Source organism: Erythrolamprus reginae, chromosome 6, assembly GCF_031021105.1.
Source record: "Erythrolamprus reginae isolate rEryReg1 chromosome 6, rEryReg1.hap1, whole genome shotgun sequence".
Taxonomy (NCBI): Eukaryota; Metazoa; Chordata; class Lepidosauria; order Squamata; family Dipsadidae; genus Erythrolamprus; species Erythrolamprus reginae.
Window position 1 is genome coordinate 13,816,008 of NC_091955.1, and position 27,111 is coordinate 13,843,118.

Sequence of the window (27,111 nt, forward strand, 5' to 3'; positions counted from 1 at the left end):
ATGGGGTAAGGTATCATCAGTACGCAGATGATACCGAGTTGTACATCTCCACCCCATGTCCAGTCAACGAAGCAGTGGAAGCAATATGACGGTGCCTGGAGGCTGTTGGGGTCTGGATGGGTGTCAACAGACTCAAACTCAACCTGGGTAAGACGGAGTGGCTGTGGGTTCTGCCTCCCAAGGACAACTCCATCTGTCCATCCATAACCCTGGGGGGGATTATTGACCCCCTCAGAGAGGGTCCGCAACTTGGGCGTCCTCCTCGATCCACAGCTCACATTAGAGAACCATCTTTCAGCTGTGGCGAGGGGGCGTTTGCCCAGGTTCGCCTGGTGCACCAGTTGCGGCCCTATCTGGATCGGGACTCACTACTCACAGTCACTCATGCCCTCATCACCTTGAGATTTGACTACTGTAATGCTCTCTACATGGGGCTACCTTTGAAGAGTGTTCAGAAACTTCAGATCGTGCAGAATGCAGCTGCGAGAGCAATCATGGGCTTTCCAAAGTATGCCCATGTTACACCAACACTCCGCAGTCTGCATTGGTTGCCGATCAATTTCCGGTCACAATTCAAAGTGTTGGTTTTGACCTATAAAGCCCTTCATGGCATCGGACCAGAATATCTCTGGGACCACCTTCTGCCGCACGAATCCCAGCAACCGGTTAGGTCCCACAGAGTTGGCCTTCTCCGGGTCCCGTCGACTAAACAATGTCATCTGGCAGGTCCCAGGGGAAGAGCCTTCTCTGTGGCAGCCCCGGCCCTCTGGAATCAACTCCCCCCGGAGATTCCCGCCTTCCGCAAGATGTTGAAGACCTATCTATGTCACCAGTCATGGGGGGGAATAACTATCTCTTCCCCCACCACCACCTTTTTTCCTGACTGTAATATATGAGAATGGTGTGATTGTGCAATATGATTGCTTTTAATATCTATGGGTTTTAAATCTTGTTTTTTAACTTTATTGGATTTGTATTCTATGTATTGTATTATTGTTGTTGTGAGCCACCCCGAGTCTTCGGAGAGGGGCGGCATACAAATCTAATAAATTTTCATCTTAATCTTAAGAACCTGGTCATGGAACGAATTAAGTTCATAAGTACTTCATTGTTTTGCACAGAATGGGATGCAATTTTTGTTTTTGTTTTAGAAATACTTTATTAATTTTTTCATTAAAAAACATACAGACATACAAACATATAAACACATAGTAGGGGTTACAATTACCCCTCTCTTTTTAGAAGTTAATTTTTAATACAGAAAAAAGAATATATTTTAAAATCATTAAGTCAACATGTTAATTGTTGTGGTTAGTTCTGGCCCAGCTCCTGCCCCAAGGACTGTGGATGTGGGGGAGACATCCACATGCTGCAGGCCTGTTTTGCCCCCGGTGGAATCTGCTGATGAAGGCTCCTCTGACCAAGAAGACATGAGTGACAGGGAGGAGGAGAGTGTGGCAGACAGCTCAGAAGGAGATCAATTATCTAGCTCCTTCTTGGATTTGGAACAAGAGTTAATGATACAGCCACGCATGTGGAGAGCGATGCATAGGCAGCAACAACTGAGAGATTATTATCAAAGAAAATGAGGCCACCTGTGGTTGGGTGGGGCTGTGGTAATTAGTGAGGCTGCTATAAATAGCAGCCTGTGGGTTTGGCCATTGTGGAGGATTATCTGATCGTTGTGTTTCGTGACTGCTTTACTGACTTTGACTTTTTGTGTGCTGATTTTTCCCTGCTTTGAAACTAAACCAGAGCAAAGTATGTTTCACTTTGTGAAAGAAGAAGGACTGTGAATTGCCTCACAGCTGCAAGCTAAGTATCACAGAACTGATAAGGGACTTGTACAAATTACCAGTTTGTTTGGAGACGAGTGCTCTTGGCTATACCAAAAGAGGGCTTAAGTTAAGTGAATTTTCATTATAAAGAACATTGTTTTGAATTTTCAAACGTGTCCGTGTCTGAACTTTGTACCTGTGAATTTTTGGGAGGATTCTACCAGAGAGCCCGACAGAACACTAATCTAGATGAAAAGAAGAATATTTGTTTACACATTCTAATAAACATAAAATTAAGTTAATAAAAGAGAAAGATTCTTAAGTCATTTTAATATATTCATACATTTCTCATAACATTTAATTTTCCTTTTTTCTTTTTCTCTATCCACTTATCAACTTTATTCCAAATAATATAAAATTCAGATTCTTCTTGGTCATTCAATGGGATGCAGTTAGGAGAACAAGGCTGCAAATTTTCCACTGAGACTCCAAAGGATTCACTGCAAGAATTTAAAAAAAAAATCCAATTGGACTTCTTTTAAGGCAGAAATAGCAGGAGTGAGCACAACACAACACAACTCAGCAGGCTCCCTGTTTTACAGTAGAGGAACCTCTGCTAAAAGAGGTTGTGCCGAACCTTTGAAAAGCATCCCATCCCACTTAAAAATAACCTTTAAACCATAGTTAAAAAGTGAGCTCTGTTTAAAGATCAAAGAGACCATTATTTTCTGAGCCCTTGATTTTCTAGTCTTGTTGACAATCCTTCCTCTTCGGGGGAAGATTGAGGAGTCTGCCAAAGAACAACTTCTTGCATCTTGTAACTCCCAGGGTTTCCAAAAATCAAGATCTTTAAATACAAATGTCTAGTCTTCGTCCCTTTGATCATTTCCTTTCTTGGCAGCCAGGCCTGGCATGATTTCTTTCTTCTTGGCAAGCCAACCTCTTAAGGGAATAATGCAGTGCATCCATTTGCAAATCTAGTGCAATATACATTCTCAAAGACTTGGATCATGATTAAAATCTGTGTACATGGAATGGAAGGGAAGGGAATGGAATGGAATAGAATAGAATAGAATAGAATAGAATTCTTTATTGGCCAAGTATACTTGGACACAAGGAGTTTGTCTTTGGTGCATATGCTCTCAATGTACATAATTTACATTTATCTAGTAAAGCTAAATCATTTACCATATTACAGACCCCTCCAGGAATATCAACCCTAAAGTGTGCAATAGGGTTGATATTCCTGGAGGGGTCTATAATATGGTAAATGATTTAGCTTTACTAGATAAATGGTCAAAGCAATGGAAACTGCAGTTTCATGTTTCCAAATGTAAAATAATGCACTTGGGGGAAAGGAATCCTCAATCTGAGTATTGCATTGGCAGTTCTGTGTTAGCAAAAACTTCAGAAGAGAAGGATTTAGGGGTAGTGATTTCTGACAGTCTCAAAATGGGTGAGCAGTGTGGTCGGGCGGTAGGGAAAGCAAGTAGGATGCTTGGCTGCATTGCTAGAAGTATAACAAGCAGGAAGAGGGAGATTGTGATCCCCTTATATAGAGCGCTGGTGAGACCACATTTGGAATACTGTGTTCAGTTCTGGAGACCTCACCTACAAAAAGATATTGACAAAATTGAACGGGTCGAAAGACGGGCTACAAGAATGGTGGAAGGTCTTAAGCATAAAACGTATCAGGAAAGACTTAATGAACTCAATCTGTATAGTCTGGAGAACAGAAGGAAAAGGGGGGGACATGATCGAAACATTTAAATATGTCAAAGGGTTAAATAAGGTTCAGGAGGGAAGTGTTTTTAATAGGAAAGTGAATACAAGAACAAGGGGACACAATCTAAAGTTTGTTGGGGAAAGATCAAAAGCAACATGAGAAAATATTATTTTACTGAAAGAGTAGTAGATCCTTGGAACAAACTTCCAGCAGACGTGGTTGGTAAATCCACAGTAACTGAATTTAAACATGCCTGGGATAAACATATATCTATCCTGTGATAAAAATACAGGAAATAGTATAAGGGCAGACTAGATGGACCATGAGGTCTTTTTCTGCCGTCAGTCTTCTATGTTTCTATGTTTCTAATAGAATAGAATAGAATAGAATTCTTTATTGGCCAAGTATACTTGGACATAAGGAATTTGTCTTTGGTGCATATGCTCTCAATGTACATAAAAGAAAAGATACATTTGTCAAGAATCATGAGGTATTGTTAGTACATGGTACATAACCTACTTTGGGTTTGCCATATAGTAAACTAACAATGTTGGTCTATGAAAGAAAAGACTGTATCTTTAAGAACTTTGAATGGTTGGCCACAAGAGGGCACTAGCACCGTTCCCTTTGGGGGGAGTTTCTTTGAGATATCTTTGCTTGTGAGTCGTTTTATTCTTTGCTGTGTGCGGTTTGTAATCTATTGTTAATATTGTTGTATATTTGTAAATAATAATATTGTTAATACTAACTCTGAGTCTTTAACTGGCTAGCCCACATTATCTATTCCAGTATTTCCCAACCTTGGCCACTTGAATATATTTGGACTTCAACTCCCAGAATTCCCCAGCCAGTGAATGCTGGCTGGGGAATTCTGGGAGTTGAAGTCCAGATGTCTTCAAGTGGCCAAGGCTGGGAAACACTGATCTATACCATTGCAACAACTCTGCTAATTGTATGTCAGAGGTTTCACACATAGCTGCACTGAGGCATACTAACAGGTACAACACACAATGATTGTCAGAGGGTACAAATAAGCAATCAGGAAACAATATTAATATAAATCATAAGGATACAAGCAACAAGTTACAGTCATACAGTCGTAAGTGGGAGATGATGGGTGATAGGAACAATGAGAAGACTAATAGTAATAGTGATGCAGCCTTATTGTTCTGCCAGGCTCTCTGGTAGGAGCCTCCCGAAAATTCAAGGGTACAAATTTCAGACACACACACGTTTTAAAATTCAAAACAATGTTCTTTATCCCAAAATTCAAAATAAACTAAGCACTCTTTTTGTATTGCAAAGAGCACTCGTCCCAAAACAACCTGGTAGTTTGTACAAGTCCCTTATCAGTCCTTAAGTACTTAGCTTGCAGCTGTGAAGAAACGTCACAGCCCTTCTTCTTCCACGAAGTGAAACACACACACACACACTTTGCTCTGCTTTGATTTCAAAGGCGTGAAAAAGCAACAAACAAAGGCCAGAAAACAGCAACACAGGATTCCTGAAGAACTACGATCAGATACTCTTCGACAACGGCCAAACCCACACGCTGCTATTTATAGCAGCAGCCCTAATTACTGTAGCCCCACCCAAACACAGGTGGCCTCTCTTATCTCCTGTAATATTTCCTCAGTTGGTCTCTTTGATGCATAAGTCTGCGCCTGCGTGGGTCCAAGCCTTCTTCATCCAAATCAATGGAAGATAATGGAGATTGACTGCCTGGGCTGTGTGCCAAGCCCCCCTCTTCCAAGTCACTCCCACCTTCTTCTTCGTCCGAGAAAACTAAACTCTGAACTGACTCTGTCGGCAATAACACAGGCCTGTGACATGTTGAAGTTTCCCCTGCCTCCACCTCCACATTCCCTGGGGCAGGAGCTGGGCCAGAGCCAACCACAACACAGTGAATAGTTTAATGGTGAGGGAATTATTTGTTTAGCAGACTGGTGGCGTTCGAGGAAAAACTGTCCTTGTGTCTAGTTGCCTTGGAGTGCAGAGCTCTGTAGTGACGTTTTGAGGGTAGGAGTTGAAACAGTTTATGTCCAGGATGCGAGGGGTCAGTAAATATTTTCCCCGCCCTCTTTTTGACTCGTGCAGTATACTCGTGCAGTGGAAGGCAGGTTGGCAGCAATTGTTTTTTCTGCAGTTCTGATGATCCTCTGAAGTCTGTGTCGGTCTTGTTGGGTTGCAGCACCAAACTGTACATAAAACCAAGCAAATCTTTGATTGTCCCATTGGGACATCTTCACCTTTTTAAAAAAATTACATTCTGCAGGTCAATTGAACCCATAGGTCGTTATTATTTTGTAGGGCTGAACTGGTACAAACCAACAGAATACCACCTCTGTAAATGATCTGCAGTTACATTAATTACTGCTGCAGTGAAAGTTTTCCAAGGTCCTCCCTTCATATCAGAAGGAACCCTGCCAACACCATTTCCAGCTTAAAAGCTTTTATGAAAAAACATATTTTATTTATTTACTTACTTACTTACTTACTTACTTACTTACTTACTTACTTACTTACTTACTTACTTACTTACTTGAGTGGATAGGTCAACCGTAGACAATCTAAGGGTAAAGTGTTGGGGGTTTGGGGATGACACTATGGAGTCCAGTAATGAGTTCCACACTTCGACAACTCGGTTACTGAGGTCATATTTTTTACAGTCAAGTTTGGAGCGGTTAATATTAAGTTTAAATCTGTTGTGTGCTCTTGTGTTGTTGTGGTTGAAGCTGAAGTAGTCACCGACAGGCAGGACATTGCAACATATGATCTTGTGGGCAATACTTAGATCTTGTTTAAGGCGTCTTAGTTCTAAGCTTTCTAGGCCCAGGATTGAAAGTCTAGTCTTGTAGGATATTCTGCTTCGAGTGGAGGTGTGAAGGGCTCTTCTGGTGAAGTATCTTTGGACATTTTCAAGGGTGTTAATGTCTGAGATGCGATATGGGTTCCAAACAGATGAGCTATATTCGAGGATGGGTCTGGCAAAAGTTTTGTAAGTTCTGGTAAGTAGTGTGAGGTTGCCAGAGCAGAAGCTACGTGTTCTGCCGGTGTGTCTTAACCACCCGTAATTACAGGGTAATTAGTCCAGGAAGACACACACCACACGATAAAAGGAAAACCCAAAAGTTTTTATAAACAGAAAAACAGAAACAGCTCCCTTTTTAAATTTCAAAGGGATTTCCTGGTACACACAAGGCACAGGTTAAATGCAGTCCAATTGCTCACCCAATAAGTGGGAAATTGAGTCCAATTCTAAAGTCCAGAGAGTCCACACACACAATCCTGAAGAGCAAAACCCACGATCTTGACGAAACAATGAATCAGATAAACTGCCATAAGGTTAAAACACCAGGCTGCACTGTAGCACTAATTACAGCAGCCCCGCCCAACCACAGGTGGCCTCATTTTCTCTTGTAATAATCCTTCAGTTGTTGTCTCCTATGCATCACTCTACGCATGCGTGGATGTGTCATTAATTCTTGTTCAGAATCCAGGGATGATACAGATGATTGATCTCCTCCTGGGCTGTCTGCCAAACTCCCCTCTTCCCTGTCACTCACGCTTCCTTGGTCAGAGGAGACTTCGTCAGCAGATTCTACTGGGAGCAAAACAGGCCTGGGGCATGTGGATGTCTCCCCCACATCCACATCCACATTCCTTGGGGCAGGAGCTGGGCCAGAGCTAACCACAACACTACGTATCCTGGGATACCAACAGTTCAAAGATATAACCTTGGAGGGGCTTAATTTCCAATTTTGTTGGTACTAGGATGGCGATTGTAGACAGGGCACCACTGCAAGGGTTATTGCGTTAACGATAGGTGGTTATTTCTATTGTTGGAAATAGATGCTTAGCACTATATTTATTTTCCATTTGTATAAATACATAAGTATGAGTGCATTTTATGGATTATTAGGAAAGCAATTACTCCGTAATTTTAAAATCTGAGCACAGTGTATGTAGAAAAGGAGATCAGCTCCGTTTTCCAGTAAGCTTTCAAGGATAAATTCCCAAGGCAGCAGATTTCTCATCCAATGTTTATAGAAAATGAAGCTACTAGTCAGACTGAATGAGATTAGGCCTTACGTTAGGAGCTTTGTGAGATGGCCAAAAACTCCCTTCGATATTTTCTTAGATGTTTTAAAAGCCTGTTGTGCTTAATAGTTGTTGTGGTTAGCTCTGGCCCAGCTCCTGCCCCAAGGACTGTGGATGTGGGGGAGACATCCACATGCTGCAGGCCTGTTTTGTTCCCAGTGGAATATGCTGATGAAGGCTCCTCTGACCAAGAAGACACGAGTGACAGGGAGGAGGAGAGTGTGGCAGACAGCTCAGAAGGAGATCAATTATCTAGCTCCTCCTTGGATTCGGAGCAAGAGTTATGATACAGCCATGCATGCGGAGAGCAATGCATAGGCAACAACAACTGAGAGATTATTATCAAAGAAAATGAGGCCACCTGTGGTTGGGTGGGACTGTGGTAATTAGTGAGGCTGCTATAAAGAGCAGCCTGTGGGTTTGGCCATTGTGGAGGATTATCTGATCATTGTGTTTCGTGACTGCTCTACTGACTTTGACCTTTGTGTGCTGATTTTTCCCCGCTTTGAAACTAAACCAGAGCAAAGTGTGTTTCACTTTGTGAAAGAAGAAGGACTGTGAATTGCCTCACAGCTGCAAGCTAAGTATCACAGAACTGATAAGGGACTTGTACAAATTACCAGTTTGTTTGGAGATGAGTGCTCTTTGCTATACAAAAGGAGCGCTTAGTTTATTTGAATTTTCGGTATGAAGAACATTATTTTGAATTTTCAAACGTGTGTGTGTCTGAAATTGTATCGGTGCATTTTCGGGAGGATTCTACCAGAGAGTTCGACAGAACAATAGTAAGGTGACCATTTTTTTTACAATGAAAAGGAGGACAAAAAAATGTAAGAAAAAAATACAACGTAAATAAATGAAACATTTATGTCATTATGAATAAATAAAATTAATAATTAAAATTAAAACTTTAATAACGGAAGCGATAAAACTTTACTAAATCTATATTTATATTATTTTACACGTGTTGAAAGCAGGGTTGTATAAAATTGAATTAATGAATTAATAAAACATAATGGATTGTACTTACCTGAGTATAATATTCACTGAGAAAGAAATAATTTCATATTTCTGTTAGAAGTAAACACAAAGTATAATATAGAGTAAGGTGACCAGACGTCCCGATTTCTGCGGGACAGTCCCGCTTTTTGCCAATTTGTCCTGCGTCCCGCTGCATTTTTAAAAAGTCCCGCTTTTTTGACATATGAGCCAGCGGCTTGGATGCTGGCTGGAGATTGTGTTGGAGCTGCTTGCCGAGCGATTGGGTAGCTTGAAGGGATCAAGTGGCAAACAGCCCAGCTTCCACCCTGGGGGGGCTGGGATGGGTGCGGGAGATGTCGATGCTGCTAAAGAGGTGCTGACGCTGCTGCTCCTCAACCTACCTGAGCAGCCGACGCCGCACCCCCCTTGCAGGGGGAGAGAGAGAGAGAGAGACAGGATGGGTGGGGTGGCTGGTGAGTCCCGGGCAGCTTCCCATGGAAGCCAAAGCAGCAGATTCACTGTCCTGGCCCTCTACTTCATGCGGCACTTCTGATGCTCGGGATTCATCGGCGGCACGCTGGGTGCTCTGTTGATGTTCCCGTCCAGCAGATGTGTGGAGGAACAGGCCTACCAGGTCCAAGCATCGTGAAAGAGAGGGAGAGAATGAGAAAAAGAGAGAGAGAAAGAGGGAGGGAGGGAGGGAAGGAGGGAGAGAGAGAGAAAGAAAGAAATAGGGAGAGAGAAAGAGAAAAAAGAGAGAGATAGGAAGGGAGAGAAAGAAAGAGAAAGAGGGAGGGAGGAAGAGAAAGAGAAAAGATAGATAGGAAGGAAGGAAGAGAGAGAGAGAGGGAGGGAGAGAGAGAGAAAGAGAAAGAGGGAGGAAGGAAGAGAGAGAAAAGATAGAAAGGAAGGAAGAAAGAGAGAGAAAGAGAGAGACAAAAGATAGATAGGAAGGAAGGAAGGAAGAGAGGAAGAGAGAGAGAGAAAGAGAGATAAAAAAGATAGGAAGGAAGGAAGAGAGAAAGAGAGAGAGAGAGAAAGAGAGGGGGGAGAAAGAAAGAGAAAGAGAGAAAGGGAGGGAGGAAGAGAGAGGAAGAGAGTGAAAGGGGGAGGGAGGGAAGGAGAGAGAAAGAAAGAAAGAGGGAGGAAGGAAGAGGGAAAGTGAGAGAAAAAGAGAGAGAAAGGAAGGAAAAGAGGGAGAAAGGAAGAGGAAGAGCGAGAGAAAAAAAGAAAAAGATTTTTTTTTTCTCCATATACACTAAATTTTTAATCAAGATGCATCTCACCCCCATCCCCTCTGTGGTCAATGGTGTCCCTCTTTAGCAATGTTAAAATCTGGTCACCTTAATATAGAGGCAATGGTGCGAGACAAGTGCAAGAGAAGTGAAGTTCTCCTGTGCCTGCACACCCATTTCATTATTGCGTCTTTCCGAACTGTACCGTCTGAATACAGAGATTAACAGATTAGTTTTAAAATATGGAAAAGGAGGACAGGTAGGAGGACGCTTTTCAAGGAAGGACAGAACCTTGGTCCCCTTTGTTAATAGCAGTCAGAGGCCTTTGAACATGACTGCTTCTGTTTTAATACTTTCTGGTTAAGACATTTCACCTCTGTCGCCAGTCATGGGGACGATTAAGCGCCCCCCTTTGCTGTTTTTTTCTGACCTCTGTATCATGATAAATTGGGTTGAGTGTGTATGGTTGTATATTTGATGATTTTATGATACTTAGTATGTTATATTAATGTTTCTTAATTAACTTTTTATATTTTTAACATTAGATTTGTACTGTGTTGTATTATTGCTATGTTGTGAGCCGCCCCGAGTCTTCTGAGAGGGGCATCATACAAATCTAATAAATAATAATAATAATAATAATAATAATAATAATAATATAATATTATTATTATTAGCAAAGCTTTGGAAATAATAATAATAACATTACTAATGTTATTATTAGTAGTAGTAGTAATAACATTACTAATTATTATTATTATTATTATTATTATTATTATTATTATTATTATTATTATTATTATTATTATTATTATTTCCAAAGCTTTGCTTTACGGTACTCTGTGCCCAGAACCTCATTCACCTTGACTTACTACTAAAGGCTAAGCAAGGATTACCTTCTTTATTATTTGATTGGTTTGCCCCCAAATATTTTGGCCTAAGATGGTGGACCTGCAATGGGGGGAGGAGGAGGGGTGTCGAAAAGCCAACATGGTGGTGACAATTGTGCAGATGTAGCATGTAATACAGTGATACCTCGTCTTACGAACGCCTCGTCATACGAACTTTTCGAGATACGAACCCGGGGTTTAAGATTTTTTTTGCCTCTTCTTCTGAACTATTTTCACCTTATGAACCCAAGCCACCGCCACTGGGATGCCCAACCTCCAGACTTTCGTTGCCAGCTGAAGGATCCCCTCGCTGGGAAACCCCACCTCCGGACTTCTGTTGCTAGCGAAGCACCCGTTTTTGCGCTGCTGGGATTCCCCTGAGGCTCCCCTCCATGGGAAACCCCACCTCCGGACTTCCGTGTTTTTGCAATGTTGCAGGGGAATCCCAGCAGCGCAAAAACGAGTGCTTTGCTGGCAACGGAAGTCCAGAGGTGGGGTTTCCCAGCGAGGGGAGCCTCAGCGAAATTGCATCATCGCAAAAACACGGAAGTCCGGAGGTGGGGTTTCCCAGCGAGGGGAGCCTCAGGGAAATCCCAGCAGCACACAAACGGGCGCTTCAGCTGGCAAAAGGGGTGAATTTTGGGCTTGCACGCATTAATCGCTTTTCCATTGATTCCTATGGGAAACATTGTTTCGTCTTACGAACTTTTCACCTTACGAACCTCATCCCGGAACCAATTAAGTTCATAAGACAAGGTATCACTGTACATGTAAAAAAGAGTCAAGATTTGGGTGCCTCCCCAAGATGGCTTTCTCTTACGATCTGCTGTGTGTTGCGGACAGAGCTGGTTCTTGGGCAGTTCTCTGGATTTGAATAGGGGCACTTAAGAGGGACCCAAGACAACTTCTGGACAGATGTGGGAACACATACACACACACACACATACATACACACCCCTGGGAGAGAGAATCTTGACTATTGCAGCTCTTTGTGGAAGCGGTCGAAAAGTCAATAGGCATTTCCATCTTCTGGCAGAATATTAATCATAAGCATGCCTGGGGATTTTAAGTCCATTTTTGAACTTTTGCTTTTGTTTTGAAAGGTTAATTGGCTGGCTGACTGCTGATTTATCTCAACCCCTGCTGGATTCTTTCTACTCTTTTTTCTTTTCTTTCTTTCTTCCTTCTTTCTCTCTCTTTCTTTTTTTGCTTTCTTTCTCTCTCTCTCTCTCTTTTCTTCTTTCTTTTTTTCTTTCTTTCTTTCTCTTTCTCTCTCTTTCTCTCTTTTCTCTTTTCTTTCTTTTCTTCTCTGTTCCTCTCTCTCTATTCCTTTCTTTCTTTCTTCTTTCTCTCTTTTTCTTTCTTTCCTGTTTTTGCTTTCTTTCTTTCTTTCTCTCTTTCTCTTTTTTCTTCTTTCTTTCTCTTTCTCTCTCTTTCTTTCTTTCTTTCTCTTTTCTCTTTTCTTTCTTTTCTTCTCTCTTCCTCTCTCTCTCTCTTTCTTTCTTTCCCTCTTTCTTTCTTCTTTCTCTCTCTTTCTCTTTCTTTCTTTTTTTGCTTTTCTTTCTCTCTCTTTTTCTTCTTCTTTCTTTCTTTCTCTTTCTCTCTTTCTTTCTTTCTCTCTTTCTTTCTCTTTTCTTTTTTCTCTTTTCTTCTCTTTTCCTCTCTCGCTCTCTCTTTTTTTCTCTCTTTCTTTATTTCCTTCTTTCTTTCTTTTTTTGACTGGTCTTATCAGTTTCTGCTTTTCCACATGGAAAAATGGCACCTGATTCTGTACTCGTATTTTATTAACCTGCAAAAACTTTTTGGATTGAAATTGTCAGAAAATATTTTCTCTGTCTTCTCTGTTTGCCTCCCTGCTTTGAGTAACATCATATATGATTATAGAGAAAAGGAAGCTGGCACTCAGGGGGGGAAAAGAGCCTGGCTAGCAACAGGCAAACTTTAGTTGAATTTTTTCCCCAAAGGTTTGATACACTTACAAACTCTGTGCAAATTGCACAGCCCGTTACCGTTTCTTCACAGTGTTTATGAACTGCAAAGCAAAAAATTGTTATACCATCAAAGGTTTTGCGCACTTTGGTTGAGCCTATTTCAGTCTTGAAAAGCCAGATGATCAGAGGTGGGTTTCAGCAGGTTCAGACCAGTCCTGGAGAACGAGTAGTGCAAATTTTGAGTAGTTCGGAGGACCGGTAACAGAAATTAATACTGGTAATCAGACATTAATACAATCAAGAGTGTCCAGAAATATTTCACAAGAAGAGTCCATCACTCCTCCTCACGCAACAGAATACCATACTCCACCAGACTTGAAATACTGAAATTAGACAATTTACAACTACATCACCTCCGAACTGATCTAACCATAGTTCACAAAATCATATACCGAAATGTCCTTCCTGTTAATGACTACTTCACTTTCACTGGGGGATTGTCCCTTTTGCATAGTCTATAGATGTTGTTATGTATCTATTCATGGCTGATTTGATATGTTCAGAGATTTTTTACTATTTATTTATTTATTTATTTATTTATTTATTTATTCATTTGTCCAATACATAAATACATAGGAAGAAAGATAGACATGTGATAATATAAAAGAGGGTGAAAGTGAACTTAGAGGAGAGGATATATGAAAGGAAGAGAATATATAGGATAGTTGAAAGAAAGGAAAGATGATTGGACAGGGGACGAAAGGCACACCAGTGCACTTATGTACGCCCCTTACTGGCCTCTAAGGAACCTGGAGAGGTCAATCGTGGAGAGTCTAAGGGAGAAATGTTGGGGGTTAGTGGTTGACACAATTGAGTCTGGTAATGAGTTCCACGCTTCGATAACTCGGTTGTTGAAATCATATTTTTTACAGTCAAGTTTGGAGCGGTTCGTATTAAGTTTGAATCTGTTGCGTGCTCTTGTGTTGTTGCAGTTGAAGCTGAAATAGTCATTGGCCGGTAGGACATTGCAGCATATGATCTCCACTCCTCCACTCTCAACAGAATACCCTACGCAACTAGACTTACAATCCTAGGTGTAAAAAGCTTAGAACTACGTCGCCTTAAACATGACCTAAGCATAGCCCATAAAATCGTCTGCTACAACATCCTTCCAGTCAACGACTACCTCCGCTTCAACCACAACGACACCCAAGCACACGACAGATACAAACTTAAAATAAACCACTCTAAACTCGACTGCAGGAAATACGACTTTAGTAACCGAGTAGTTGATGCATGGAACTCACTACCAGACTCTGTAGTATCATCAACCTAACCCCCAAAACTTTACCCTAAGACTATCCACTGTTGACCTCCCATGATACCTAAGAGGTCAGTAAGGGGCGTGCATAAGTGCACCAGAGTGCATTCCGTCCCCTATGCTAATGTTTCTCTTTTACTGGTATCATATATATAAATATCCCAGCGACCAGTTAGGTCTCACAGAGTTGGCCTTCTCCGGGTCCCGTCAACTAAACAATGTCGTTTGGCGGGACCCAGGGGAAGAGCCTTCTCTGTGGCGGCCCCGACCCCCAGGATATCAGAGTTGCCCACACCCTCCTTGCCTTTCGTAAGCTCCCCCTAGGCTTATAAAATTTATGCATGGTATGTTAGTATGTATGATTGGTTTTTAAATTGGGGTCTTAAATTAACTTAAATATTAGATTTGTTTACATTGTATTATTGTTGCTGTGAGCCGCCCCGAGTCTGCGGAGAGGGGCGGCATACAAATCTGATTAATAAATAAAATAAAATAAATAAAATATTATTATATCTCTGTATACTACCAATGCATACTTGACAAAACAAATAAAATTAAATAAATAAATTTGTCAGAGTGCCAGGCTTATAGAAAAATCCCTTGGTGTTTTTGGACTTGGCTTGATCTAGGATGGCCGACAGTTTCCCAAATGAAACTATGGTTAAATCTGTCTATATGTTGTGGAATTTAAGAATTTTTGTCATATCTTCGAACTGCTAATTGATATTCGTGGATGCGTTCTGCCAGCCTTCTGCCTGTTTGTCTTATATAGTGGTTGTTGCATCCCTTACATTTCATGTTGTAGGTGACTCCTGTTTTTTTTTCCCTTCTGTGGTTGTTGGGTCTTTTGATCTGCTCAGGATGTGCTGTTGAAGGGCTTTGTTGACTTATGTGTATTGAGGTTTGTTGCAAAAATCAAAACTAGAAGTACACACAGATGACTGATTCGGCTGGATTCATAAACTTCTTTATAAACATAGGAACAGATGAATTTACAATACCATAAGCAGAGTTCTTCAATCAGTTACAGGCAGCAGAGAACAGTTAGTTTCATTTCAGCCAAGCAGTACAGAGAGTACAGAGTGCAGAGGGGACTGGAGCCACACCCAGCCTTAAGCTTCTCAGTTTCGATTTTCTGCACAGACACAGATGTGTTTAGCTCCCATTGGCTGTCTTAGTTGCTATGCCCATTCATTGGTTGACCTTGTTGACACTTGATCTTTCAGTCGGACTGAGTGTGTACGATTGTGTAGCAGATACGTTTTTTATAACAATGTATTTTTAAATTAGTGTTTTTAATGTTTTAACATTAGATTTGTATTTATATTGTATTGCTGTTATGTTGTGAGCCGCCCCGAGTCTTCGGAGAGGGACGGCATACAAATCTAATAAATTATTATTATTGTTGTTGTTGTTGTTGTTGTTATTATTATTATTATTATTATTATTATTATCTCCCAGTTCATGAATGTTCTCACTGTGTGCCATGCTGATTCCATATGGTATCAATGTGTACATAAGGAAAGTGCAAATATATCCCCCTCTTCTAACTTCACTATTTTGTCTGGTTCATTAGGTAATTCTCAAACAGCTCAATGAAAAGAAAACAATGACAAGTTGTGGTCGGCAATCCTTACATACACTGATTATTGTATTCTGTTCGCTCTTGTCAGCAGGTAAGTCTGACTATTTAATTTATCTGTGGCTTTTATTTTGATTTATTTCATGTATTTTATCTTAGGATAGATACATGTTTATCCCAGGCATGATTAAATTCAGTTACTGTGGATTTACCAACCACATCTGCTGGAAGTTTGTTCCAAGCATCTACTACTCTTTCGGTAAAATAATATTTTCTCACATTGCTTCTGATCTTTCCCCAAACTAACCTCAGATTGTGCCTTCTTGTTCTTGGGTTCACTTTCCTATTAAAAACACTTCTCTCCTGAGCCTTATTTAACCCTTTAACATATTTAAATGTTTCGATCATGTCCCCCCCTTTCCCTTCGGTCCTCCAGACTCTACAGATTGAGTTCATGAAGTCTTTCCTGATCTGTTTTATGCTTAAGACCTTCGAGCATTTTTGTAGCCCGTCTTTGGACCCGTTCAATTTTATCCATCTCTTTTTGTAGGTGAGGTCTCCAGAACTGAACACAGTCTTCCAAATGTGGTCTCACCAGCGCTCTATACAGCGGGATCATAATCTCCCTCTTCCTGCTTGTAGGGGCAGCATGTAAATCCAATGAATGAATGATTGAATGAATGAATGAATGAATGAATGAATGATTGGATTAATGATTGATTGATTGATTGATTGATTGATTGATTGATTGATTGATTGATTGATTGAACAAATCAGAGAGACAAATATGTGGCCCGTGGGTCGGATCCAGCCTATGATAGGCCATATGGCTGGCCGGTGACCCGTCCTGGAGACATCGAGTGACCAACCCCTGCTGCCCTAGGACTGGGCACGCCCACCCAAGTCAGACGCGACAACCAGACCACACCCACCCCGTGAGGGCAAACAAAATCCCAATGTGGCCCGTGACAGGATCCAGTTTGATACTCGTGGTCTACCACATATAAACAAATCAGGAGGTGTTTTGACCCATATGGCTGTGGCCATGATCTTGACTCTCCTTCTCAAGGACACGGCTGGGACAGATCAGAATATAATGACTGGTTTTCCCGTTTCTGAAAAGGGCATTATTGATTGATTGATTGATTGATTGATTGATTGATTGATTGGATTTGTATGCCGCCCCTCTCCATAGACTCAGGGCTGCTAACAACAGTAATAAAACCAGCATTTTTTTTTTAATTCTTTGTCCAATATACAATACATATGGAAGAGAATAAACATTAAGTAATATATATAAAGATAGAAAGTAAAAAAGAAGAGAAGTAGATGGGAGGGAGAGAATATATATGATATAAGAGATAAGGAGAGAATATATATGATATAGATAGATAGATAGATAGATAGATAGATAGATAGATAGATAGATAGATAGATAGATAGATAGATAGATAGATAGATAGACAGACAGACAGATAGATAAGGAGAGAATATGTATGATATATAAGATAAGGGAAGACAATTGGACAGGGGACGATAGGCACATCAGTGCACTTATGTACGCCCCTTACTGGCCTCTTAGGAACCTGGAGAGGTCAATCATGGAGAGTCTAAGGGAGAAATGTTGGGGGTTGGGAGTTGACACTATTGAGTGTCAACTATCCAATATTAAAAGAGTTAAAAACCCTTATTATAAAACCAAACATACATACAGACATACCATGCATAAAATTGTAAAGGCCTAGGGGGAAAGAGTATCTCAGTTCCCCCATGCCTGGCAGCAGAGGTGGGTTTTAAGAAGCTTACGAAAGGCAAGGAGGGTGGGGGCAATTCTAATCTCTGGGGGGAGTTGGTTCCAGAGGGCCGGGGTCACCACAGAGAAGGCTCTTCCCCTTCCGTCCCGCCAAGCGACATTGTTTAGTAATAATCTACAGTATTGGTAAATCCACAGTCAATGAATTTAAACATGCCTAGAATAAACATATATCCATCCTAAGATAAAATACAGGAAATAGTATAAGGGCAGACCAGATGGACCATGAGGTCTTTTTCTGCGGTCAATCTTCTATGTTTCTATGTTTCTACTAATTGTCTGGATGTGTCTCCCACCTTAGCTAAAACAAGCCACCATTTTTACTCTACAAAGGTGGGGTTTGATTTTATTGTCCCCGATGTGAACCACAGCAACTACAACCACCGTATTGATTGAAGGATAGATTGCAATAGATGTTTGGGTGTTTTTAAAATCTTTTTGTCCTCTTGAATGTCATGGACACCTTTGTATATATTTGATGCATCATTAGCCGCAGACGGTCAGCAGGGTGCTTTGGTCTCAGACAACTCCTTTGTCGTATTGATTTCAACAGGGACATTAGAGGGCTTTTGTTTACCGGAAAAAAAATCAATGGGACTTAACCATTAGAGCCTAATCAGTCGGTGAAATGGAGAATTCTCATTTAACATGTAAGGATGGAGCTTTTGAGGGGGAAATGAAACCACGTCTTTGGTTGGAAGAAGAACGTTAAGCCTGTGGACCCATGAAATTAGGTGCTTCCAGCTGATGGGAGAAATTTATTTATTTATTTATTTGTGAACACAAGAACAAGGGGGCACCATCTGAGGATAGTCGGGGGAGAGATCAGAAGCAACGTGAGAAAATATTATTTTACTGAAAGTGTAGTAGATGCTTGGAACAAACTTCCGGCAGACGTGGTTGGTCAATCCACAGTAGCTGAATTTAAACATGCCTGGGATAAACATAGATCCATCCTAAGATAAAATACAGGAAATAGCATAAGGGCAGACTAGATGGACCGTGAGGTCTTTTTCTGCCGCCAATCTTCTATGTTTCATTCATTCATTCATTCATTCATTCATTCATTCATTCATTCATTCATTCATTCATTTGACTTCTATGCTACCCAGTCCCGAAGGATTCAGGGCAGCTTACAACAATGGTATAAGTACAATAAGAATAAATAAAATAAGAATAAGTAAAAGAAGTTGAACAGTTAGCAGGTTAAAATATAACAAACTTTTAAAAATCCCATAAAAAGTTATTATAAAAGAAAATCACACTCATATACATACACACCATTCTTATACTTGGCCATCAAGCTGTGAATTGATGGCTCGCAGGGCTGACAGCAAAACCAGGTCTTCATAGCTTTGCGAAAAGCCAGCAGGGTGGGAGCAGTACGGATCGACCAAACAATGTCGTTTGGCGGGCCCCAGGGGAAGAGTCTTCTCTGTGGCGGCCCCCGGCCCTCTGGAATCAACTCCCCCCTCCGAGATTAGAACGGCCCCCACCCTCCTTGTCTTATGCAAATTACTCAAGACCCACCTTTGTCGCCAGGCATGGGGGAGTTAGGATATTCCTTCCCCTAGGCCATTACAAGTTATGTATGGTATGTTTGTGTGTATGTTTGGTTTTTATAATAAGGGTTTTTAGTTGTTTTATTAAATTGGATTGTTACATGTTGTTTTTTATCATTGTTGTTAGCCCCCCAAGTCTGTGGAGAGGGGCAGCATACAAATCCAATTAATAATAATAATAATAATAATAATAATAATAATAATAATAATAATAATAATATCGTGGGGGAAAGTTGGGGCAGCCACAGAGCAGGCCCTCCCCCATGGTCCCACCAACCTGCATTGCTTAGTCGACGGGACCTGGAGGAAGCCGACTCTGTGAGTTCTTATTGGTCACTGGGAGGTATGTGGCAGGAGACAGTCCTGTAAATAGTCTGGCCCTGAGCCATATAGGGCTTTATAGGTAATATAAAGATATAGGATTCCACCAGTGTTTTTCAACCTTGGCCACTTTAAGATCTGTAGATTTTTCAGCCTCCAAAATTCCCCGGCTGGCAAATTTCCCAGTGAGCAGTCTTCAAGGGTGGGTTGAAGTGTACTGTGTACAGTTCTGGTCACCGCACCTCAAGTAGGATACAATGGAACTAGAAAAGGTGCAAAGAAGGGCAAGAAGAATGATCAAGGAAATAGAGCACCTCCCTTACGAAACCAGGTTGCAAGGCCTTGGTTTCTTCAGCCTTGAAAGAGGTGACTTGATCGAAGTGCATAAAATCATGCACGGGATAGAAAGGGTGGATAGAGAAAAATTATTTTCTCTATCACACAATACTAGGGCGAGGGGGCACTCCCTAAAGCTCATACGTAAGGAAGCGAGGACAAATAAAAGGGAAATATTTCTTCACCCAGAGGGTTGTTGGTTTATGGAATTCATGGCATTGGACCAGAATATCTCCGGGACCGCCTTCTGCCGCACGAATCCCAGCGACCGGTTAGGTCCCACAGAGTTGGCCTTCTCCGGGTCCCGTCGACTAAACAATGTCATTTGGTAGGACCCAGGGGAAGAGCCTTATCTGTGGTGGCCCCGGCCCTTTGGAACCAACTCCCCCCAGAGATCAGAATTGCCCCCACCCTCCTTGCCTTTTGTAAACTTCTCAAAACCCACCTCTGCCGACAGGCATGGGGGAATTGAAATATCTTCCCCAGGCCTATATAATTTATGTGTTGTGTGCATGTTTTTTAAATTATGGGTTTTTAACTTCATATTATTAGATTTGTATTGTACATTGTTTCTATCACTGCTGTGAGCCGCCCCGAGTTGACGGAGAGGGGCGGCATACAAATTTAATAAATAAATAAATAAATTCAGTTCCAGAAGAGGTTGTGACAGCTGTCAGCCTGGATAGCTTCAAGGCAGGATTAGACAGATTCATGGATGCCATACTTACTTACTTACTTACTTACTTACTTACTTACTTACTTACTTACTTACTTACTTACTTACTTACTTACTTACTTGACTTCTATGCCCCCCCAATCCTGAAAGACTCAGGGCGGCTTACAGTAATAACATAAATACAAATACAAATAGATACAGAACAATAAGAAGAAGTCAAATATAATATCTGAAACTATAAAACCCTGCAATAAAACGAACCCGTTAATTATAAAACAGGCATAATCACAGGCATACATACCACTCATACAATTTGGCCATGAAAGATGTACAGGTCATGGCCCCTCAGGCCTGAGGACAAAGCCAGGTCTTGCGGAAGGCCAGTAGGGTGGGAGCAGTACGGATATCGGGGGGTAGTTTGTTCCATAGAGCCGGGGTAGCCACAGAGAAGGCCCTGCCCTGCAGTCCCGCCAACCTTCATTGTTTAGTCAACGGGACCTGAAGGAGGCCAACTCTGTGTGCTCTTATTGGTCTCTTATTGGTTGAGGACTACCTGTAGTTTCCTAGGTAGCATGGCCTCCCCTCGTGCCCCCCCCCAAGGTCATAATTTATACGCCCTTACAGAAAATGCTTGGCGGGGCTTCCATAAAAGCTAAATCTTCTTCTTGTCTGTTGCCAAATGAGTTACAGAGAGATTTACACTTTCCCTTACAGCTTTCTCGGCACATTTTCGAGTCTGTGAGCCATATACCGATTACAAAGGTCGTTCCCATTTTGGATTCCATTGTCCCCGACTGTCGGACAATAAATCTTACATCTTTTGCTGTCACCACAACAACACCGTGTTTAAATATTGCTGTAATGAAACAGAGTTTCAGACTGTTATGCAGATGAACCTAACGGGCGGCGCAGATGGATACATGCATAAGTAAGTAAATATCGGCCACTGAAAATATTTCTCTCTTTTTTTTCTGTAATCAAAATTCGATTCCCCCCCCCCCTGTATTCAAAGTTTTACTGAGTCATGAAAGCAGGTAGCAGAAGTGTGTTTAATTGCATGTGCAGCTAAAAATAAAAGAAGTAAATAATGCTGGAAAACCAGTGACAGAGGGAATTGCCATTTTTCTGCAGAGCCAGAAATATTATACTTGGCTAATTGCTAGTTTAAACTTGTGCAGGCTTTGCATATTAATTACTTCTGATCGTTTGTGCCTAAATGGTTTGGTGCACTTGATTGTACAATCCCTGGAGCATTGCCTCTTCACGAATTTTCTTTTTATGTTTTATAAAATATAAATTTTTCTTTTATATTTTAAATCCCGTGGCCTTTTTTTAATATCATTATTACTTCCCTCCTTCTTCTTGGCTTACAAACCCCTCGTCATACAAACTTTTTGAGATACAAACCCTGGGTTTAAGATTTTTTTGCCTCTTCTTCCAAACTATTTTCACCTTATAAACCCAAGCTGCCGCCACTAGGATGCTCCGCCTCCGGACTTCTGTTGCCAGCGAAGCGTCCGTTTTTGCAGTGCTGGGGTTCTCCTGAGGCTCCCGTCCATGGGAAACACCATCTCACCCTTTTTGTCAGCCGAAGCGCCCGTTTTTGTGCTGCTGGGATTCCCCTGAGGCTCCCCTCCATGGGAAACCCCACCTCCGGACTTCCGTGTTTTTGTGATGCTGCAGGGGAATCCCAGCAGGGGAATCCCAGCAGCGCAAAAATGGGTGCTTCGGCTGGCAAAAGGGGTGAGTTTTGGGCTTGCACGCATTAATCGCTTTTCCTTTTATTCCTATGGGAAACATTGTTTTGTCTTACAAACTTTTCACCTTACAAACCTCATCCAGGAACCAATTAAGTTCGTAAGACGAGGTATCACTGTATTCCCTTTTATTTTGGGAAATCCCTTTTAAAAACTCCGATTGAAAGCTGATGAAGAAAGCAATTGACTTTCACAGCAGGTTTGTATATGAAGCAGTTTTCATCAGTAGGATATAGTTCTTCCTACTATTATTGTGAGTGCAAATTGGGGTTGACTTTGGTGATAACATGTGTAATGTTAAGTCTAACATTATGCATGCTATCTGTGGAGTGAGCTTAACTACCTCCCTTAAACAAACAAATAAGAGCAGGTGAAATGACTGCCCTTTGAAGTAATGAAAAGTGTCATAGATGTTCTCTTGGTCTGTATATTTCAGGTATTAATGCTACAATAAATCACCATTAAAGACCCAATGAGCAAGTCCCCAAGAGATGAATTGTAGTCCTTGAGCGAAACTTATCTTTTTTGCTGTTGAATTGTAGAAGATTTATATGCATTTCCATGATTATTTCTTCTAATATTTCTCCTAACCGAATATGTGCATTTTCCAGTGCCTTTTCCTTAATATAATGCATTTTACTGAATAATTGCACCCCTCTTTGGGTTTATTTAAAAATAATAGCAATAAATTATTATTATTATTATTATTATTATTATTATTATTATTATTATTATTTATTAGATTTGTATGCCGCCCCTCTCCGTAGACTCGGGGCGGCTCACAACAATAATGAAACAATATACAACAAATTTAATATTTAAAAGTAACTAAAACCCCTTATTAAAAGCAAAACATACACACAAACATACCATGCATAAATTGTATAGGCCTGGGGGAGATGTCTCAATTCCCCCATGCCTGATGGCAAAGGTGGGTTTTAAGGAGTTTACAAAAGGCAATTCTAATCTCCGGGGGGAATTGGTTCCAGAGGGTCGGGGCCACCACAGAGAAGGCTCTTCCCCTGGGGCCCGCCAACTGACATTGTTTAGTTGACGGGACCCGGAGAAGGCCAACTCTGTGGGACCTAATCGGTCGCTGGGATTCGTGCGGCAGAAGGAGGTCTCGGAGATATTCTGGTCCGATGCCATGAAGGGCTTTAAAGGTCATAACCAACACTTTGAATTGTGACCGGAAATTGATCGGCAACCAATGCAGACTGCGGAGTGTTGGTGTAACATGGGCATACCTGGGGAAGCCCATGACTGCTCTCGCAGCTGCATTCTGCACGATCTGAAGTTTCCGACCAAAGCATTGGAAATGTTATGAACAATACATCTTATGGATTATTATCTTCATTTATTTTGGGGCCCAGTTATTCACATTTTCATCTCTACTTTTGTATGCTCTGTATTAGTGTCAAAACTGCACGTTTTAGGTTTTTTCTTTTTTTATGCTTCTGCATTTGAGAAGTGGCAAATGAGAAAGTTTCTGTTAAAACCCAATTTGAAAAACCTATACCCTCTTTTTTTCTCATTTTCACAGGGCATAAACTCATCCTGTTTTTATTTATCACCCTCCATCTTTTTTTCTAATACTTGTTTCACTTCATTGGTGCTAACTGGTTGGAACAGCTGTGAGGCATCCTCAGAGGATATATTTTAAAAAGTCTACTTATATGGCCATAAAACTGAAGACTCTGCTTGTTTTTGGAATATGCTTCAAAGAACTTTAAAAGGAGGCAGGGCTTCTGCCTCAAAGTTGCAGCCATTATCTTGGATGTTTATACATACAGTTTATACATGGTATGTTTGTGTGTATGCTTGCTTTTAATCATGGGGGTTTTAGTGTTTTTTAAATTATTAGATTTGTTCTTACATTGTCTTTGTTATTGTTGTGAGCCGCCCCGAGTCTACGGAGAGGGGCGGCATACAAATCTAATAAATAGATAGATAGATAGATAGATAGATAGATAGATAGATAGATGGATGGATGGATGGATGGATGGATGGATGGATGGATGGATGGACGGACGGACGGACGGACGGACGGACGGACGGACGGACGGACGGACAGACAGACAGACAAAAAATAAAATAAAATAAAATAAAATAATAAAATAAAATTAAATTAAATTAAATTAAATTTTTAAAAAAATAAATAAAAATAAATAAAAATAAATAAATAATAAATAAATAAAATAAAATAAAATAAATAAAATGTTTTAGCCTATCTCCCACAAATATTTCATTTTCCCCAGGAAAATGGAACAAGGTCACAATCCTGATTGGATGTCATGAGTGGCAACACTCATGGCAACATCTCAATCTGGACTGTATTACCAGGACAACTTAAGTCTAACAAGTATTTTGGAATAGAATAGAATAGAATAGAATAGGATTTCTTTATTGGCCAAGTGTGATTGGAAACACATTGAATTTGTCTTTGGTGTATATGCTTTCAGTGCACATAAGGAGACTAAACTATATTCATCAAGAATAAAAGGATAAAACACTTAGTTATAGTCAAGGTTACTGATAAATTATCAAATTGTACTAGGACAAAGGTATTTATTTATTTATTTACTTACTTACTTACTTACTTACTTACTTACTTACTTACTTACTTACTTACTTACTTACTGATTGATAGAGTTGAAAGGGACCATGAAGGCCATCAAGTTCAACCCCCTGCCCAAGCAGGAACCCTATAGCACACCAGTCAAGTGGCAGTTCAATCTTCTCTTAAAAATGTCCAGAGTGTTGGAGTTCACAACGTCCACTAGTAGGTTGTTCCATTGGTTGATCGCTCTGACCGTCAGGAAGTTCCTCCTTATCTCCATGTTGAATCTCTCCTTGGTCAGCTTCCAGCCGTTGTTCCTCGTCCGGCCCTCTGGTGCCCTGGAGAATAAAGTGATCCCCTCCTCTCTGTGACATCCCCTCGTATACTTGTAGACTGCTATCATGTCCGCTCTGGCCCTCCTTTTCTCTAGGCTATCCATGCCTAGTTCCCTCAGTCTCTCTTCGTAAGTCTTGGTTTCCAGTCCCTTAATCATCTTGGTTGCTCTTTTTTGCACCTTGTCCAGAGTTTCAATGTCTCTTTTGAAGTGTGGTGACCAGAACTGAATACAGAACTCCAGGTGTGGTCGGACCAGGGTGTAGTAGAGTGGTATTAAGACTTCCCTGGTCTTGGAGTGTATTCCCCTGTTGATGCAGCTTAGGATTGTGTTGGCTTTTTTAGCTGCTGCTGCACATTGTTGGCTCATGTTTAGTTGATTATCCACCAAGACTCCGAGGTCTCTTTCCCAGTCGCTACTGCTAAGAGGGGTTTCTCCCAGGTTGTATGTGTGTCCAGTAAACATAATATAAATGGAAAGATACAAGCAACATGATTATAGTAATAAGTGGAAAGAGATAGATACTAGTAAGGAAGAGTAGAATAATACTAATACTACAGTCTTAGTAAATTATTTGACAGTGTTATGGGAATTAGCTGTTAAGCAAAGTGATGGCATTTGGGAGAAAACTGCCCTTGTGTCTAATTATCCTGGTGTGCAGAGCACAATGGCATCATTTTGAGGATAGGAGTTGAAACAGTTGGCGTCCAGGATGTGAAGGATCTGTGTATATTTTCACAGCACTCTTTTTGACTCATTTGTGTAAAGCCCCTCCTCAAAAAAAAAAAGAAAATATCTTTTTTAAAAAAGAAATATTTTTATTTTATTCAAAACAACATTAAAATGCAAAATATAGAACTCAAAAAAGAAAAAAATCAAAAGGAAAGGAGAAAAGGGACCCAAAACTCAAAACAATTAAAAAGAAAAAGGTGCATCAAAAAAACACATAAACACATTGTTCTGCCAGGCTCTCTGGTAGGAGCCTCCCGAAAATTCAAGGGTACAAATTTCAGACACACGCACATTTGAAAATTCAAAACAATGTTCTTTATCACAAAATTCAAAATAAACTAAGCACTCTTTTTGTATTGCAAAGAGCACTCTTCCCAAAACAACCGGGTAATCTGTACAATTTCCCTTAAGCAGTCATTAAGTATTTAGCTAGCAGCTGTGAAGAAACTTCACACCCCTTCTTCTCCCAACTATATTGCTCTGCTTTGTTTTCAAAGGCGTGAAAAATCAACAAAGTCCAGAAACCAGCAACACAGGATTCCTGACAAACTGCGATCAGATACTCTTCCACAATGGCCAAACCCACATGCTGCTATTTATAGCAGCAGCCCTAATTACTGGAGCCCCACCCAAACACAGGTGGCCGCTCTTATCTCCTGTAATATGTCCTTACTTGGTCTCTTCTACGCATAATTCTGCGCTTGCATGGATCCAAAACATCTTCATCCGAATCAATGGAAGATAAGGGAGATTGACTGCCTGGGCTATGTGCCAAGCCCCCCTCTGCCGAGTCACTCCCACCTTCTTCTTCGTCCGAGGAAACTAAACTCTGAACTGACTCTGTCGGAAATAAAACAGGCCTGTGACATCTTGAAGTTTCCCCTGCATCCACCTCCACATTCCACAATCTCACACTACTTACCAGAGCTTGCAAAACTTTTGCCAGACCCATCCTCGAATACAGCTCATCTGTTTGGAACCCATATCGCATCTCAGACATTAACACCCTTGAAAATGTCCAAAGATACTTCACCAGAAGAGCCCTTCACTCCTCCACTCGAAATAGAATACCCTACGAGGCTAGACTTTCAATCCTGGGCCTAGAAAGTTTAGAACTAAGACGCCTTAAACAAGATCTAAGTATTGCCCACAAGATCATATGCTGCAACGTCCTGCCTGTGGGCAACTACTTCAGCTTCAACCACAACAACACAAGAGCACACAACAAGTTTAAACTTAATATTAACCACTGCAATCTTGACTGTAAAAAATATGACTTCAGTAACCGAGTTGTCGAAGCGTGGTACTCATTACCAGACTCCATAGTGTCATCCCCAAACCCCCAACACTTTACCCTTAGATTATCTATGGTTGACATATCCAGATTCCTAAGAGGTCAGTAAGGGACGAGTACAATTGCACTAGAGTGCCTTCCGTCCCCTGTCCTATCGCTCTCCTATATCTCCTATACCTTT

At 41.0% G+C, this 27,111-nt stretch overlaps 1 protein-coding gene across 1 annotated transcript in view; it reads left to right on the forward strand.

The window, feature by feature from the left end:
* The window catches only part of SHISAL1 (shisa like 1), a 142,941-nt gene that overhangs the window by 68,308 nt on the left and 47,522 nt on the right, over positions 1–27,111 (forward strand). Inside the window, exons 2-3 of the mRNA XM_070755294.1 lie at positions 15,540–15,639; positions 20,968–21,181. Of these exons, the coding sequence (XP_070611395.1) occupies positions 15,573–15,639; positions 20,968–21,181 (281 nt within the window). The 5' untranslated portion in view covers positions 15,540–15,572. The remainder of the gene's footprint in view (positions 1–15,539; positions 15,640–20,967; positions 21,182–27,111) is intronic.